We start from the raw sequence: 13,835 nt of genomic DNA, 5'->3' as shown, positions 1-13,835 counted from the left end.
TCCTCACACAGATCAGGCCTGATAAAAACCAACAAACAGTTAGATAAATAAAGATTTTTTCGAAACTACGTTGACCAAAATGCTTTGCGCCAAACACTTCCTAGTTACTCTGTGCCCTGGTTTCCTTCTTCTGTCAGCTGGTCGAGCTACGACAACAATAACTGTCAGGACGACAGTTTTGGTGGAGGTCTGTGTTTTTATCTTAACCTGTAATTATTATTTTGATCGCTAGTCACGACATCCGGTTTAAACGCCTCCTTACTCTGATCATCGGTTGAAGATTTGATTGTCCCGCGCGAGCCTCTGACTCGCGTGGAGATAGCTCCTCGCGTCACTTTCATTCAAAACTGGCTGCTCAGCGTGGCTCTGCCTGTTACAAGCTACCATGTAAAATACACGTCAGTCCGCTCTAAATGCACACAGCTGTGCGGGCTGGTCGCTGCAGTGGTTACAGTTGAGTCAGTGTCGTGTGATCGTCAATTCTTTCTTAAATTCAGCAAAAGCTCGGCGTTTTCGTTATTGATTAATGCGTTTATCTTTGATGCAAAGAAAATCAACAGCACATGTATAGATAGCAGCAGTAGCAACTTTTGTCTCTCCTTCTTTTCACCAGTTGGTCTGAGGACGGAAAGCTCTGCTCGTCAGATGATCAGGAGTCTGCAGAGCCTGGATGGAGGATTTCAGGCGGATATACCTCCGTCTGTGTAAGGAGGGAGGCGTGGAGCCTCAGGAGGGTGTTGTAGCTCAGCTCCAGGAGAGCAGGTCTGCTCAGGGCTCCAGACTGGACCTGAGTGGACAGAGCCTGTCTGCAGATACCTGCTCAGTGCTGGCTAAGGCCTTCCATAAGGATACTGTCTTTACTGAGGTGTCACTCAGTGACTGCATGCTCAGCGAGGAGGGTGCGTGAGGACAGTCTTTATGTAATGTGGAGAATTATACAGTATGTGCAAGTGTATGGTGCTCGTTGATGTCAACGATGCAGTGAGGTGGCCCTGCCCGAGTCACTCTGCTGCGGCACGTCTATTTAACGTACTTTAGTCAGTCTGATGATTGATAAAACTATCAGAGCGAGTGTGTTAGGCTACATATCACACAGATGCTGTCAACAAAGTCCTTTGGTTCTGATCCTGAACACATCTTCACATTTACAGAGTTTTCTCTGCTTGAATTAGAAGGATAAATGCAAGCAGTCTTTTTTAAATGCAACAAACAAACAGAGAAATGGAGCACATTCATATAGATCTCTTTTCTCATTAGCATAATAAACCACATTTGCTGCTCTGGTAAATATTGTGACTCAGGATGTGTTAGTCACTGTGCTGTGTGTGACTCTCAGGTGCCAGAGTGCTCCTCAGTGGACTGTTTGACAACACGACTGTCAAAGTCCTGGATCTGAAGGTACCAGCTCCCAAATTAGACTCTCCACACACGGTGACACTAGTTTTATCTTATTGCACAATGTCTGTGTGTCCTTAGGTTGTGTTTTTATTGTTCACAGGGGAATAACCTGAGATCATCAGGAGCTGAGGTGCTGGGACAGTTGTTGGCACAAAACAAGACGCTGCGCAGGTAAGACTCATGCTTTTCCTGTCTGTGTGCCATTTCATTTCTTTCCCTTATGGAGGTTAATAGTTGTGTAGCACCGGTTTACAACTACAGATCGTAAGCTGTCTTTTAACAGCGGGAGACCTGTGAAAGCCCACAGGCTGAGTGTAGAGACACGCAGACACTTTAGTGATCACACAGAATATTTAGTAGTTGAGTTAACCACACAAAAACCGCTGTAGTCACTTCTGTTTTTGGTGAGAAACACTCTGACACTTTGTATTTCACCACAAATGAGTTTCAATCAAACAACCAAGATGTGAACAAAAATATTGCATTTGTGGGAATTAAAGCGATTTTCAAACACCTGACATGAAAGTAAGAGCAGACAGCCTGTAGTGTGGGACATCATACTGAAAACAAAACAAACCCATCAGAGAGACAGCAGAAACGTGACCCAGTCGTATCACGCATTTCTGATCATTGCAGGAACCTGTCAGCACATAGTGTGAGCACTGAAGAGTGTCCCTAATTAACTGGCAGTGTTTGGTTTTTGCAGGCTGGTGCTGGAGTGGAATGCGTTGGGCGTGTGGGACGAAGCTTTCTCGCTCTTCTGCAGCGGTTTAGTTTCCAACTGCGCGCTGACGCAGCTGGACCTGCGCAACAATCAAATCAACCACCATGGAGCGTCGGCGCTCGCTCTGGCACTCAAACGCAACAGCACACTGGAAGTTCTAGGTGACTCTAACTGGTTAACGTCATGTACCGTGTTGTTCGGTAGAGAACAGCTTTTAAGAGCAGCCTCCGTCGTATGGCAGCATCATAAGTTTAGGTTGTAGAGGCTGCTGTTGTCATCAGCACATGGTCCATGCTAACTCCTCTTACCTCTCTCAGATCTGAGGTGGAACAATATTGGTCTGCTGGGAGGCAGGTCCATGCTGGAGGCACTTCAGAACAACAAGAGCATAGTGCAGCTGGAGATGGCTGGGAACAACATTCCCAGTGACACGCTGAAAGCTCTCGGTAAGTCCTACCTGAGGTCGTAACGCTAGCAGTATGGCTTCGTTAGCGTTACTATAACATGGTCACGCTGAGAGCCATCTTTACCTTTCAGAGCAGGCCACAGGGCACAACTCAGACAGGCGGTCCACCCTGAGGGAGAGTCGCAGCCGCACACAGGTCCTCAGCAAGGAGATTCAAACACTGAAGGAGGAGAAGGGCCGGCAGGTAACCTCGCATTCCCGAACTGCAGACACCACAGGTCAGCCATTCACCTCCAAGAAACATTTCTCCCAGAGAAGCGATCAGAAGTCTACAACCTGTCTGAATACGGGACTTCTGATCCTCCCAGCACTTGCACCACCAGTAGGAAATCCCAGTGCATGCACTCTTGTAGCTATAGCCCACTGTGGTTACAGATCCACAGACCACAGGATGGATTCTGTAAAGGTTTATTTTCTGTGTAGTGATGCACCTTTATTTACTTTTCCAAAGAGACAAATGCAAACAGATCAATGTCAAAAAGCAATTTGCACTCGAGAGGTGAGTGCAGCTGTTTCTCATCACGTAGTGGACACACAGCCTAGTTCCAGCTCAGTGTCCATACCAAAGTGAATCCCATAAATAGCCAAGACACACATATCGGTACAAATCAGGTTAACGTTTGGACTAAGCTGATAACGGTGGAGCGAGGGTTGAGGGAGTCTGATATCTTCACGGTTGTCTACACAAATTTGTAACGTGTAGTCAGATATTTCTGTGAGTCATAATGAACCACAGTAATGTCCAGATAACCTACTCAGATTAAATACAGTTTTTTATTTCTAACTTTTGTTTCAGTTCCTGAGCCTGATGGAGACCATAGACAGGCAGAGGGACGAGATGGGGCGCTCCAGTAGGTGAGCGGTGACTCTGTGGCCATTGGCCAATAGCCTGGAAGATGGTGTGTGGGGACACCTGCATCCTCTTATGATTCTGTGACTTTCTCTCTGTCATCAGGTCAACCTCCAGTCAGATCGGCCAACTCCAGGAAGCTCTGAACGAGAGAAAGTCCGCTGTCAACTCTCTCACCGCAAAGTAATCGTTTCCTCCTCCATCAGTCCTCGTCCAGCAAACAGCTGTGTGAGAAGACAGCTGCTCGTATATGTGGCTGCTGCAGTCATACAAGAAGAAAGCACGAGGATCACTTTATATCAGGAGACTTGGCACTCAAAAAAATGCTGAAATCCACGGAGAGTTCTAAGCCCCTCCCCCAGTTAGCCAGTCGTGTCGTGCTGCTGCGTGTGAACAATAGGTTGTAATGCTGTCAAACTGTACGTGTGCCCAGCAGGTGTGGAGTAACGTGTCACAGGAAAGCTCTTCACATAAACTTTGTTACAGAGTCACAGAACGTTGTTTGTTTTTGACGTGTGGGTTTGAGTCCCACTGAGCACTGAAGTGATCGTTGTCCAAATAACTGCCTGGATTTCGTTTACAATCTAGCAGAAACGCAGGGTTCTGACTTACTTCAAGGTCACAGCTTTCAAATGCTGTGGATACATCTGGAAAAACACAGCACATGCAAAAATGCCCCCAGACATCTTGCAACTGAAGGATTTTTGCATGAAGCCACGGCCAAAAAAGTCAGCAAGCTGAGGAGAGCGGTGGACAGTTATGCAAAAGGCAGAGGAGTTATTTCTGCCAGCAGAGAACAAGAGAAACAAGAGGGAGTCCAGCCCTCCTCTCCTTCTAACCAACACCTTTATTATGAGCCACTCTGCAAACGCAGAAGCTCTGATGCGTTAGGACACTGGGATGATCGATGACGATTATGGTTTCCAGTATCCCAACATGATAGCAGTTCTTTGTTTGTCCTATTTTCATGACAGCGATGTCATTCTGAGGAAGTTTGCAGGAAAGTCTCAAGACTTGGCACAGACGTCAGTTTGGACAAAGGATTAGCTGATTCGAGTTTGGTAGTCAGAGATTAAAGATCGGTGTAACCGGGGCCTCAAACATGCGTTTAACAGCATCATCTGTTGTTGTGCAGGCTGCAGATGACAGAAGCTGCCCTCGCACTCTCTGAGCAGAAAAACCAAAACATGGGAGAGCTGCTGTCTCGACTGAAAGCTGAGAAAGAAGAACAGAGGGAACAACACAGCAAAGCGAGGAAGAAAGAGCACGAGGTACAGAGTGATGGCAGCTTTACCTTTCAATGGTAGGACACTCATAAACAAGCTGAAACACATGACCGGCATGTACATGCTACGTGGCCGATGAGCTCACAGAGTCAGCAGACATCATGCAGAACAGATGGTGTTATAGTGCTGCTGAAAGCCCAACAATGCCGTCAGCTTTCTTTTTTCGCAGTAATGTTCAGTGACCATAGAGACAAAAAGGAGGTTTGACACTGGTTTGTGAGGAATAATGGATCCAGTCCTGCTTTAAAAGTGGCTGCATGACCACATCACATAGAGACAATGGAGCCGAGAGCCTGAGGTGGAGAGAGTCAGCTGCTTCTGCTGGTGAGAATAAACAGTGATGATGTTTGCTGCTCACAAAACAGCAAGACAGTGGCTCCTCTTCCTAAGGTGGCTGAGGAGGACTGGCACAGACGGACATATCATTTGATTTGATTTGATTGAATCTTTATTTTGAACATGTTGAAAAAGTACAACAAAATAGAATTAAAAGAGACAAATGAACAAAGCAAAACAAAAGGAAAACGAGCAACCACAACTCCAAATAACGTTCATGTTCAAAAAGGAGCAGGAAGAAGCTTATTTAATCCCACCCCTCTCCCACTATCTAGTATCAATAGACTACAGAAATACCTCCTTGCATTATATGTCATGTGTATTTTTTTTATTCTTATTCTTTTATTTATATATATATATATATATATATATATATATATATATATATATAAATAAATAAAAGAATAAGAATAAAAAAAAATACACATGACATATAATGTGTGTGTCTGTGTGTCTGTGTGACGTGTGTGTGACGTGTGTGTGTGTGACGTGTGTGTGACGTGTGTGGCGTGCGTGTGCGTGTGTGTGTGTGACGTGCGTGTGTGACGTGTGTGTGTGTGTGTGTGTGTGTGTGTGTGTGTTACTGTCACCTCTTCTCCGTCCTTCTGTAGGACGCTGTACTGAGACAGGGAAAACTCCTCAGAGACATCCAGAGCCTGACAGACACCAACGGTCAGCTGAAGAATAACGTACGAGGCCTGTCTTTTCACATCATTTGCACTTTGGTATTTGCACTGTGAGCACTCTGGGATGACGGTGTGTGTGTTAGGTGGAGGAGATGGAGCGCAGGTGTAAGTCTCAGCAGCAGCTGATCTTTGAGCTGAAGCAGGAGCTGACCACCAGCACAGCTGAGCTCAAGCTGCGACTAGCACAGGCTGAAGGTAACGTTATCAGCTATGAACATATAAAGTCCTTTTGTAATGTGAACGGCAGCAGAGATTTCCTGTGTGTCTGACAGACCGTTTGGAATCAGAGAAGCGACGGTCCAAGCAAGCCCTGGATGACATGGACGGTCTCCGGCAGAAAGAGGTGTGCTGTTGGGTGGCACACAGCGCCACGTAGAGGAATCAAAATAAGAGCAAAATGTTTTAATAGATGGGGTCATTTTAACAACATCAGTTACTGAAAGTTTATGTTCCTGTGAAGGTGGAGCATATAAACCGACATCTGGAAGAAAGTGAGCGGGCCCTGCAGGATCGCATTTTCAAACTGGAGGGACAGCGGATACAACTGGAGGAGGTCCGAGCTCGCACCACTCTAACTGCAACGCAACATACAAGTATTTATGTTTACCACAATCAAAGGGATGCGTGTTACATCGCCCAAATCTGTGACGGAGGAACTTGGCATACCACATAAGATACACTCTTGTATCATCTGGCTTCATGGACAGATAGAGCTGGGTGTCATCTGCATAGCAGTGTAAATGTATGCTATGTCTTCTAATGATGCTGCCTAAGGGAAGCATGTATAATGTAAACAGAATTGGTCCTAGCACTGAACCCTGTGGAACTCCATAATTAACCTCAGTGTGTGAAGAGGACTCTCCATTTACATGCACAAACTGGAGTCTATTAGATAGATATGATACAAACCACTGCAGCACAGTACCTGTAATACCTACAGCATGTTCTAATCGCTCTAATAGGATATTATGGTCGACAGTATCGAACGGATCCAAAACTGGAGTGTCTCTGATTTTGATCTGTCATATTGTGAATGGAAGATATATACATTACCTGAAGTAGTGACACATCCAGGGATGTACGAGCTTTAACACAGAGCCTGAATTTAATTTTGTTTCTTTACTATATTTAAGGTTCAGTGAGTCTCTGTTTATTTAAGGATTGAAGGGTCAACTTTCCCTAACTGTATATTCCAGACAGTTATTCAAATCCACAAGCAAACATCTCTTTGGCACCAGGGAATTTCCCAGTTATCAGGCCAAACTGAAGGTGACTGTAGAGAGCATGGGACACCTTGGTACTGCAGAGGACAATGATAAAACCACAGCTGCTGCACACAGTTTAATAAAACAGTTTCCCTGTAATCTGGGAGCATTTCTACAGAATGAATGACAGTGAAGTGGAACTCTTAATCCTACACCCAGAGTGGGAGTTAACGAATCACCCCGAATGTGTTTCTCATGATAATCTGTCGTCTCATCTGTTCCAGGAACTGAGTAAAGCTAAAGCAGCGTTTGTGGCAGAAAGGGCCCAGGCAGAGGAGGAGCTGGGAAGAGTGCGAGCCCAAGTGCGTTTGGAAGAGGTGAGTTCAAACTTTGGTCACTTACCGACTCACAACCTAAGTTTTCAAAGGTGGTGAGTGGAGAACGAGCATCTCCACTCCGGTGGCCGTACTTTTCTTTCTCCACCCACCACTTTGTCTTTGACTAGCAGGACGAGTCATTTACTCAGAGCTCTGAGGAAAAGCAGAGCGTGGCTGAACCCCACCGACCCAACTGTCATCATGCTGTCAGTGTGTGTGTGTGTGTGTGTGTGTGTGTGAGTGAATCTCTAAATCTAAATCATCCTTAAAATGACCTCAGTCCTTAAATTAATGAAAATGTTCTAAGCTGAGTAAAAACGTCTTTTTGCTTTGACCTGCAGTGACCCTGCAGTCACAGCATCAGGCAGAGACGAATGAATCATTGCTCCACGTGATCATTCCTCATGAATGGGTTAAATGCAAACTGCACCATATTTTATTTAATATATGAATATTTTGACGTACAGTGAGCACAAGCTCGCTGAAGTGGCAAAGACAAAGAAACCTGGGGAGGCAAACTGACTCCACAGGCTCCTCTGTAGAATAAACGCTCTCTCCTTTAGTTACACAGATTTGTTGGTTTATCACACAACTGATCAGAAAATCAATATGGGCAACGTATTGGGATTGCATCATATTGTAAGTTTCCCTAATGTTAAAAAGCACTGTCACCTGTAATAGCTGGACTCTAATACCTGAGAAAGACCCTCCACAGCATTTCCTTCTGTGTTGATTCCTCTGAGCAGCAGGAGCACGCGTCGTCCTTGGAGGAGAAGCTGCGCTCGGTGCGTTCATCCCTGCAGGAGGTCCAGCTGCACTGTTCCCAGCAGAAACAGACCATCTCTGAGCTGCAGGCCAAGAACAGCCAGCAGAGCATCGAGATGGACGGACTACGACGCAGGATAGAGGAGCTGCAGCAGGTCAGGATGCACCAGCTGCCTGTTGTACAAACACCACTCCCACTGTAGCTCCTGTATCTACAGCAGAGTTTGGGCCTAGAACAGGTTTCAGCTGCCACACCTCTAACTCCCACCAGCAGAGGTGGCTAAAGTACACACAGTGTTTCCATACTTGTGTTAAACGTTACTCAGTAACAGTGAAACAGTACAGGCTCTGAAACGTACTCAGAGTAGGACATTACTGCCAGATGCTTTTGTGGAGAGCTAACTGAAGCTCATGCTCTGTTATCATTACAATCAAATAATATTAGCACATAAAAGTAAAACCTCTGCCTCCACATCTAAACAGAGAAATGAGCACTAGAGGTGGGTCTTTATAATCGATTCATCGATTAAAATCGATTCTGGCTTGGATAACGTGATATCAATTCATTAAAATCCTGAATCAATTTTTAAATATAAATTTATTTTTGCCCGAAACGCCAGAATCTCAGGTTAAACCTCACAACATTTCAACCACCAAACAGCTAAAACAGTGAATGAGAGCAGGAACAGGCTTCTGCACAGAGACGTAAACGCGATGTGACTTTCTCACCGACGGCACGGTCGGGGCTGAAAGCCGACAGCTCGCTGATTCTGATGTTTCGGCGGGTCGAGCTTTGTGTTCACGCCCTTTTTGAGCTGATTCTAAAGCTGTTGGTTTGATCTCTCTCCAAACATTATTGACCGAACCAGCAGCAAAAGAAGATCCAAACTACGCTTCACATAAACGACAACAACTCGGACTTTTGCTGTTTTGCTTCCACCAGGATAAAATCTCACTTCATGCACAGCTCTCTCTCTCTCTCTCTCTGTCTGTAGTTTCCCGTCTAAAAAGCTGTTTTCTGCATTATTCGTTTGCTTATTGCACAAGTTGTTTACAGGCTGTTTTTTTTCCTTTTACTTACTTCCGACAAGAAAGCCTCATTTCTGCTCTTCCATGGGCTCCTGAACTTATTTAAAATTATGCAAAATTGCAAAACGCTCAGCTGTGTCTGTAATAAAACTGCTGTAACTTTGCTCTGCTTCACGTCAGCAGCATCAGGTCATGTTCATATAGGGCTGCTCAATTAATCGAATTTTAATCACGATTACGATCTGGGCTTTCAACGATCATTAAAAATGACTGAGCCGATTATTAGCCCCTCCCTCATTTATCCGCGACACCTTAAAGGCCGGTCCGTGAAAATATTGCATAAACCGTCCGTGGCGCAAAAAAGGTTGGAGACCGCTGATTAAGAGGACCCGAGGGAAGCTCGGAAAGCTAAGCAGAAGTTATTTGGAGAGGAGAGTGACTGCCGCTGGTTGAAAAGAGAGGTAAAAAAACTTCAGTGGTGTTGCACACTATGTTATATTATTTTTTAAAGTCATTGTTAACCCTTTAAAGCCGGTCAGAGCAGCACGCTCCGTGTTGTGTAACTATTTTTAAATCCCTGTAGAACCGGAACCGTGTAAGCTAGCACAATAATTTGTTTTGCATATGAAACCGGAGGAGTTGTACTTACATCTGATGCCATCAGCTTGTCCTCGGTCACGGTTTCCTTCCACATAAATTGCATAAAAAGCGCTTGCAGGAACAAAAACATAATATTCCAGAAACACGCTTTGCCGATCCATCAGCTGTTCGTAACACTTCCCACAGTGAAACAGACGTCAGCGCGAACTGTCGCATGTCCGCCATTTCCTGGCCGAAACCGGAAGTGACGTCATTTTCGCGGAAATTGTAGTTTTTTACTCGTAGGTCTTAAAAGCCTATACTGGTCATGTTTGACCTTTCTGAATAGTTTCTGTGATGCTTAGAACTCGAATTCCACAGCTGGAAATAGTTTATTTTGATGCACCTGCTGTTTTCTTTGCAAATTTGCATCATAGGATTGTTTTTTGTTTTTCCTGCAGTATATAAAAATTGCTGTATCTCCAAAATAAAACTATGAAGACACTCAAAATAAGTTTCCTGTTGTTGTAAACTATTTTTTGCAACTTTTTTGTATTTAAAGTTTTGAGGGATAAACCCTTAAATTTCTCCAAGTAGAAATATATGTAAAAAAAAAACAAAAACGATTTTCAATTTTTTTGTAGTTTATTGCACTTTTTTGCAATTAATGTAGTTACTATGGACTTAATGCATACATATTATTAAAATATGGGCTATAACAGTTGTATAGCAACTTGAAATGCTCCCACAAATGGCACTACAACATGTAAAAAAATAATATAAGCTCTGGCGGACTTGGTTCTATGGTCGGTCTTAAAGGGTTAAATAAATATCGTCAAATAATCGCGATCTCAATTTCAGTGAAAATAATCGTGATTATCATTTTTGCCATAATCGAGCAGCCCTATGTTCATATGTTGATTAATGGTTTTCTTTCGTTTTTGATCTACTGCAGAATATTTTACGGTCATCGGCTATAAAAAACCAGGCCAGGAAAATCTCCTTCATGCTTTTCTGTGTTTTATCCTCAGTCACTTTGACACAAAGGCCTCTGCTGTGATGCTCACACCTTTGATAAAGTCTCACAAGTGTCAGCTTTCTTTTGATAGATATAAAAACATGGAAATGTACTGATGCATGACCTGGATTATAATATTTCTGACTGTCTGAGGCAAAATTTCCCCGATTCCAATAGAATAGAATTGAATCAAATCGTGGATCGAATCGATTCTAGAAATCAGTGATGATACCCAGCCCTAACGAGTCCAGTCGGGGTCAAAGACTGGCAGTACTGGCTCCATGTTGCTGTTGTGAGCTGCAGCAGGTCTTCTTTGTCTGCAGGCTGTGATCAGCTGACCTGTGCCGCTGCTGCTCTGAGGTTTACTGCTCTTTGATTTGATCTAACACAAGCTATCTTGACTGATTTGCTCTGCCTTCATGCACACTCCTCTGCTGCAGTGCTAGCTTGATGCTGAAGCACTGCAACCACCATGTTTGGACATCTACACCAAAATTGCCATTCTGGACCATTGCACCTACTTTAATACCCGAGCATAGCTCCATAAATGATACATCAATGTTATGATTTTGTCTCCTTCATTTCTTTGTAGGCAGTAAACCTCGGTGATGCTAGATATACAGCTAGCTTGTGTCAACAGGAAACCAGAAGACAGGAGCAGCCCTGAAAGCACAGCTACCATAGTGTTGGCTGCATACAGCCAAGCATCTGTGCAGGCTGGTGACTGATGTAGCAGACCGAACCAAAGGCCACATATAGGGGTGTTGAACTCCAGGCATCGAGGGCTGGTGTCCTGCAGGTTTTAGATCTCACCCTGGGTCAACACGCCTGAATCTAATGATGAGTTCATTACCAGGCCTCTGGAGAACCTCTGGACATGTTGAGGTCATTTAGCCATTTAAATCAGCTGTGTTGGATCGAGGACGCATCTAAAAGCTGCAGGACACCGGCCCTCGAGGCCTGGAGTTCGAGACCCCTGCTCCACACAGAAAGGCCCGGCCAGGAGGTGGAATCGAACTCTGTGAAGCAGCAGCGCTAACCACTGCACCACCGTGCTTATGAATGAATGAAAGTAACCTATCAGCAAAGTGCTACTTATATTCATTCATGAGTCCGTTTCAGAGGCATGTGGTCTGTAAACACTGTGACGTGGACCTCCAGTGACACTGTGAGGAAGCCTGCAGGAACTTTTGTCCTGTAACAGTAAACAGTCTGCCTTCTTTCATCTGAACAGCATTGTCTAAAGTAGGGAAGCTCCTGACTCGCAGTGGAGCTGAAAATAAAGAAAAGATTTCTGACTGATTCCTTGTCCTGAATCCAGAATGCAGCACCAAGAGCTGTGGAAGAGAAGTTGTTTCCACACATAGAAAGAATTTTTTCATTGGCTTTGAATTGTTCTAAAATTTAAATAAAATCTAAAAAGAGAAATAACTGAAATTGAATTGAATTAAAGATGTTGGAGCAGGGACAAATCTGTACACTGACTCGAACAGTTACTGTCAGAGCCTGAAACGCTGAAGTAAATTGGCCTAATCTGAAGTGATAAATGAGGGGTGCTGTGCTCTTACAGGAGCTGTGCTGCAAAGACCAGGAGAAGGTGGCTGAGGTGAGCCGGGTGAGGGTGGAGCTGCAGGAGCAGATTGGACATCTCCAGGCAGAGAGGACGGCACAGGGAGCACTTAAAGAAAAGATCAGCGCTCTGGAAAGAGAGCTTAAAGGTTCGCCGTCCGCTTTTGTTCCGGTTACTTTTAAACTTTACATAAACTTTGCGTCTTTGTGCCAGGACTGTCTGGAAGCAACAGTGTGACTTGATTCTGTGCTGCTCTCTTTCATGCTGTTCTCTCTCCGGTTTGCCCTCTTGTAGTGCTGAGTAGTAACCACAGGGAGGCTCTTCTGGACAAAGAGAGCGAGATGTCTTCCATGTTGGAGAAGCTGCGGCTGAAGGAGGCAGAGATCCATAGGATTAGGGAGGATGAGGCCAACAGAGCCAGCTATTTGCAGAGTGCCGTCCTCTCGTACATTCACGGTTCTCCTCTGGGACACCACAGCAGCCTCCAGAAATGAGCCAGCAGGGCCTCTCTCAGGGCTCCCGCACTGGGCAGGACCAGGCATAGCTCCACAGAGCTGAAGAATATTCTGACGTGGACGATCAGTGCTCAGCAAATAATAACCATACCTAACATAATGTTAAAAATGACAAATCTCATCAGGACGTGCTCAGTTCAATGGTGTGCTACTTTCTTTTTTTATTGCTACTTTTAATAAATACACAGCGCACTTTAAGTGCCAACACTTTCCACACGTTCCAGTGAGTGTAGTAGAAAGCAACAAGGTTTTCACATGATGAAAAATAAGAATCGGCTGTGCATTTGTAAAAGGAACTATGGCTTCACTGAATGATGGAGCGAATGGATTTACAGTGGCTGAGGGGAAGAAGAGAGAGCTGTCTGAATAAATACCGATTTCAAAAACTTCTAACAGTCCAGAGGCTGCAAGGCAGCCATCAAACATCTGCAGATGTTTCACAGTCACACAGCTGTTCACACACATCCAGCACATGGTGACTATGACCTTCCACATGTGAAGGTCAGCGCTGCTGAAGGAGTCCTGTGATCAGAACCTGGTCTTGTGTCATAAATTTCCATTTTTATGTCCTTCGCTCACACAGTACACGTGATAAACTGTACTTAGCTTTCACTGCAAGCCAGCGTCATTTCTGCCACATTTATCCAGTTTGAGTAAACGTACATGTTTACAGTCAAAATGATATTTGGTTCAGATATGCCTTAATATTGTATACTACAGAGTAGACACTGATGCAGAGCAGGACACCTGCTGTTTTTACATTTTATAATGAAAGTCCAAATAAAGCTGTTGTGTTTCAGGTCTGCTATCAGTGACAAACCAGCGTTGCGTTGTTTTGTGTTAATGCATTGTGCTTGATCTGGATTATTCTAACAGATAAGGTTACAGTAGTGATGGTGTGGCGTGTTGTTGGGGTGGGGATGCATGAGGTCACTAGTATTGAAACTGCAGCCAAAGATCATTAACTGCCAAGATGGTTCAGGCACAAGCTTGTGGAGCTTTAACGTAAAGCTGCTGCGCTGCTGAAATTC

The 13,835-nt window shown here is 44.5% G+C and overlaps 1 protein-coding gene across 1 annotated transcript; it reads left to right on the top strand.

The window, feature by feature from the left end:
- Positions 1-35: 35 nt before the first annotated feature.
- On the top strand, positions 36-13,618 carry lrrc45 (leucine rich repeat containing 45). Its single transcript, XM_080873106.1, has 18 exons — positions 36-187; positions 614-899; positions 1,337-1,398; positions 1,499-1,569; positions 2,105-2,283; positions 2,440-2,568; positions 2,660-2,772; positions 3,385-3,443; positions 3,544-3,621; positions 4,574-4,709; positions 5,672-5,749; positions 5,830-5,941; positions 6,019-6,089; positions 6,207-6,299; positions 7,236-7,328; positions 8,075-8,248; positions 12,290-12,437; positions 12,584-13,618. The coding sequence occupies exons 2-18, from the start codon at positions 671-673 to the stop codon at positions 12,781-12,783; spliced, it is 2,025 nt and encodes a 674-aa protein (XP_080729232.1). The 5' UTR covers positions 36-187; positions 614-670; the 3' UTR covers positions 12,784-13,618.
- The last annotated feature ends 217 nt before the right edge of the window (positions 13,619-13,835 follow it).

This window comes from Rhamphochromis sp. 'chilingali' (genome assembly GCF_963969265.1).
Source record: "Rhamphochromis sp. 'chilingali' genome assembly, chromosome: 22".
NCBI classification, from domain to species: domain Eukaryota; kingdom Metazoa; phylum Chordata; class Actinopteri; order Cichliformes; family Cichlidae; genus Rhamphochromis; species Rhamphochromis sp. 'chilingali'.
The sequence above is the reverse complement of the archived record's forward strand: the minus strand, read 5'-3'. Positions and strand labels throughout refer to the sequence as shown.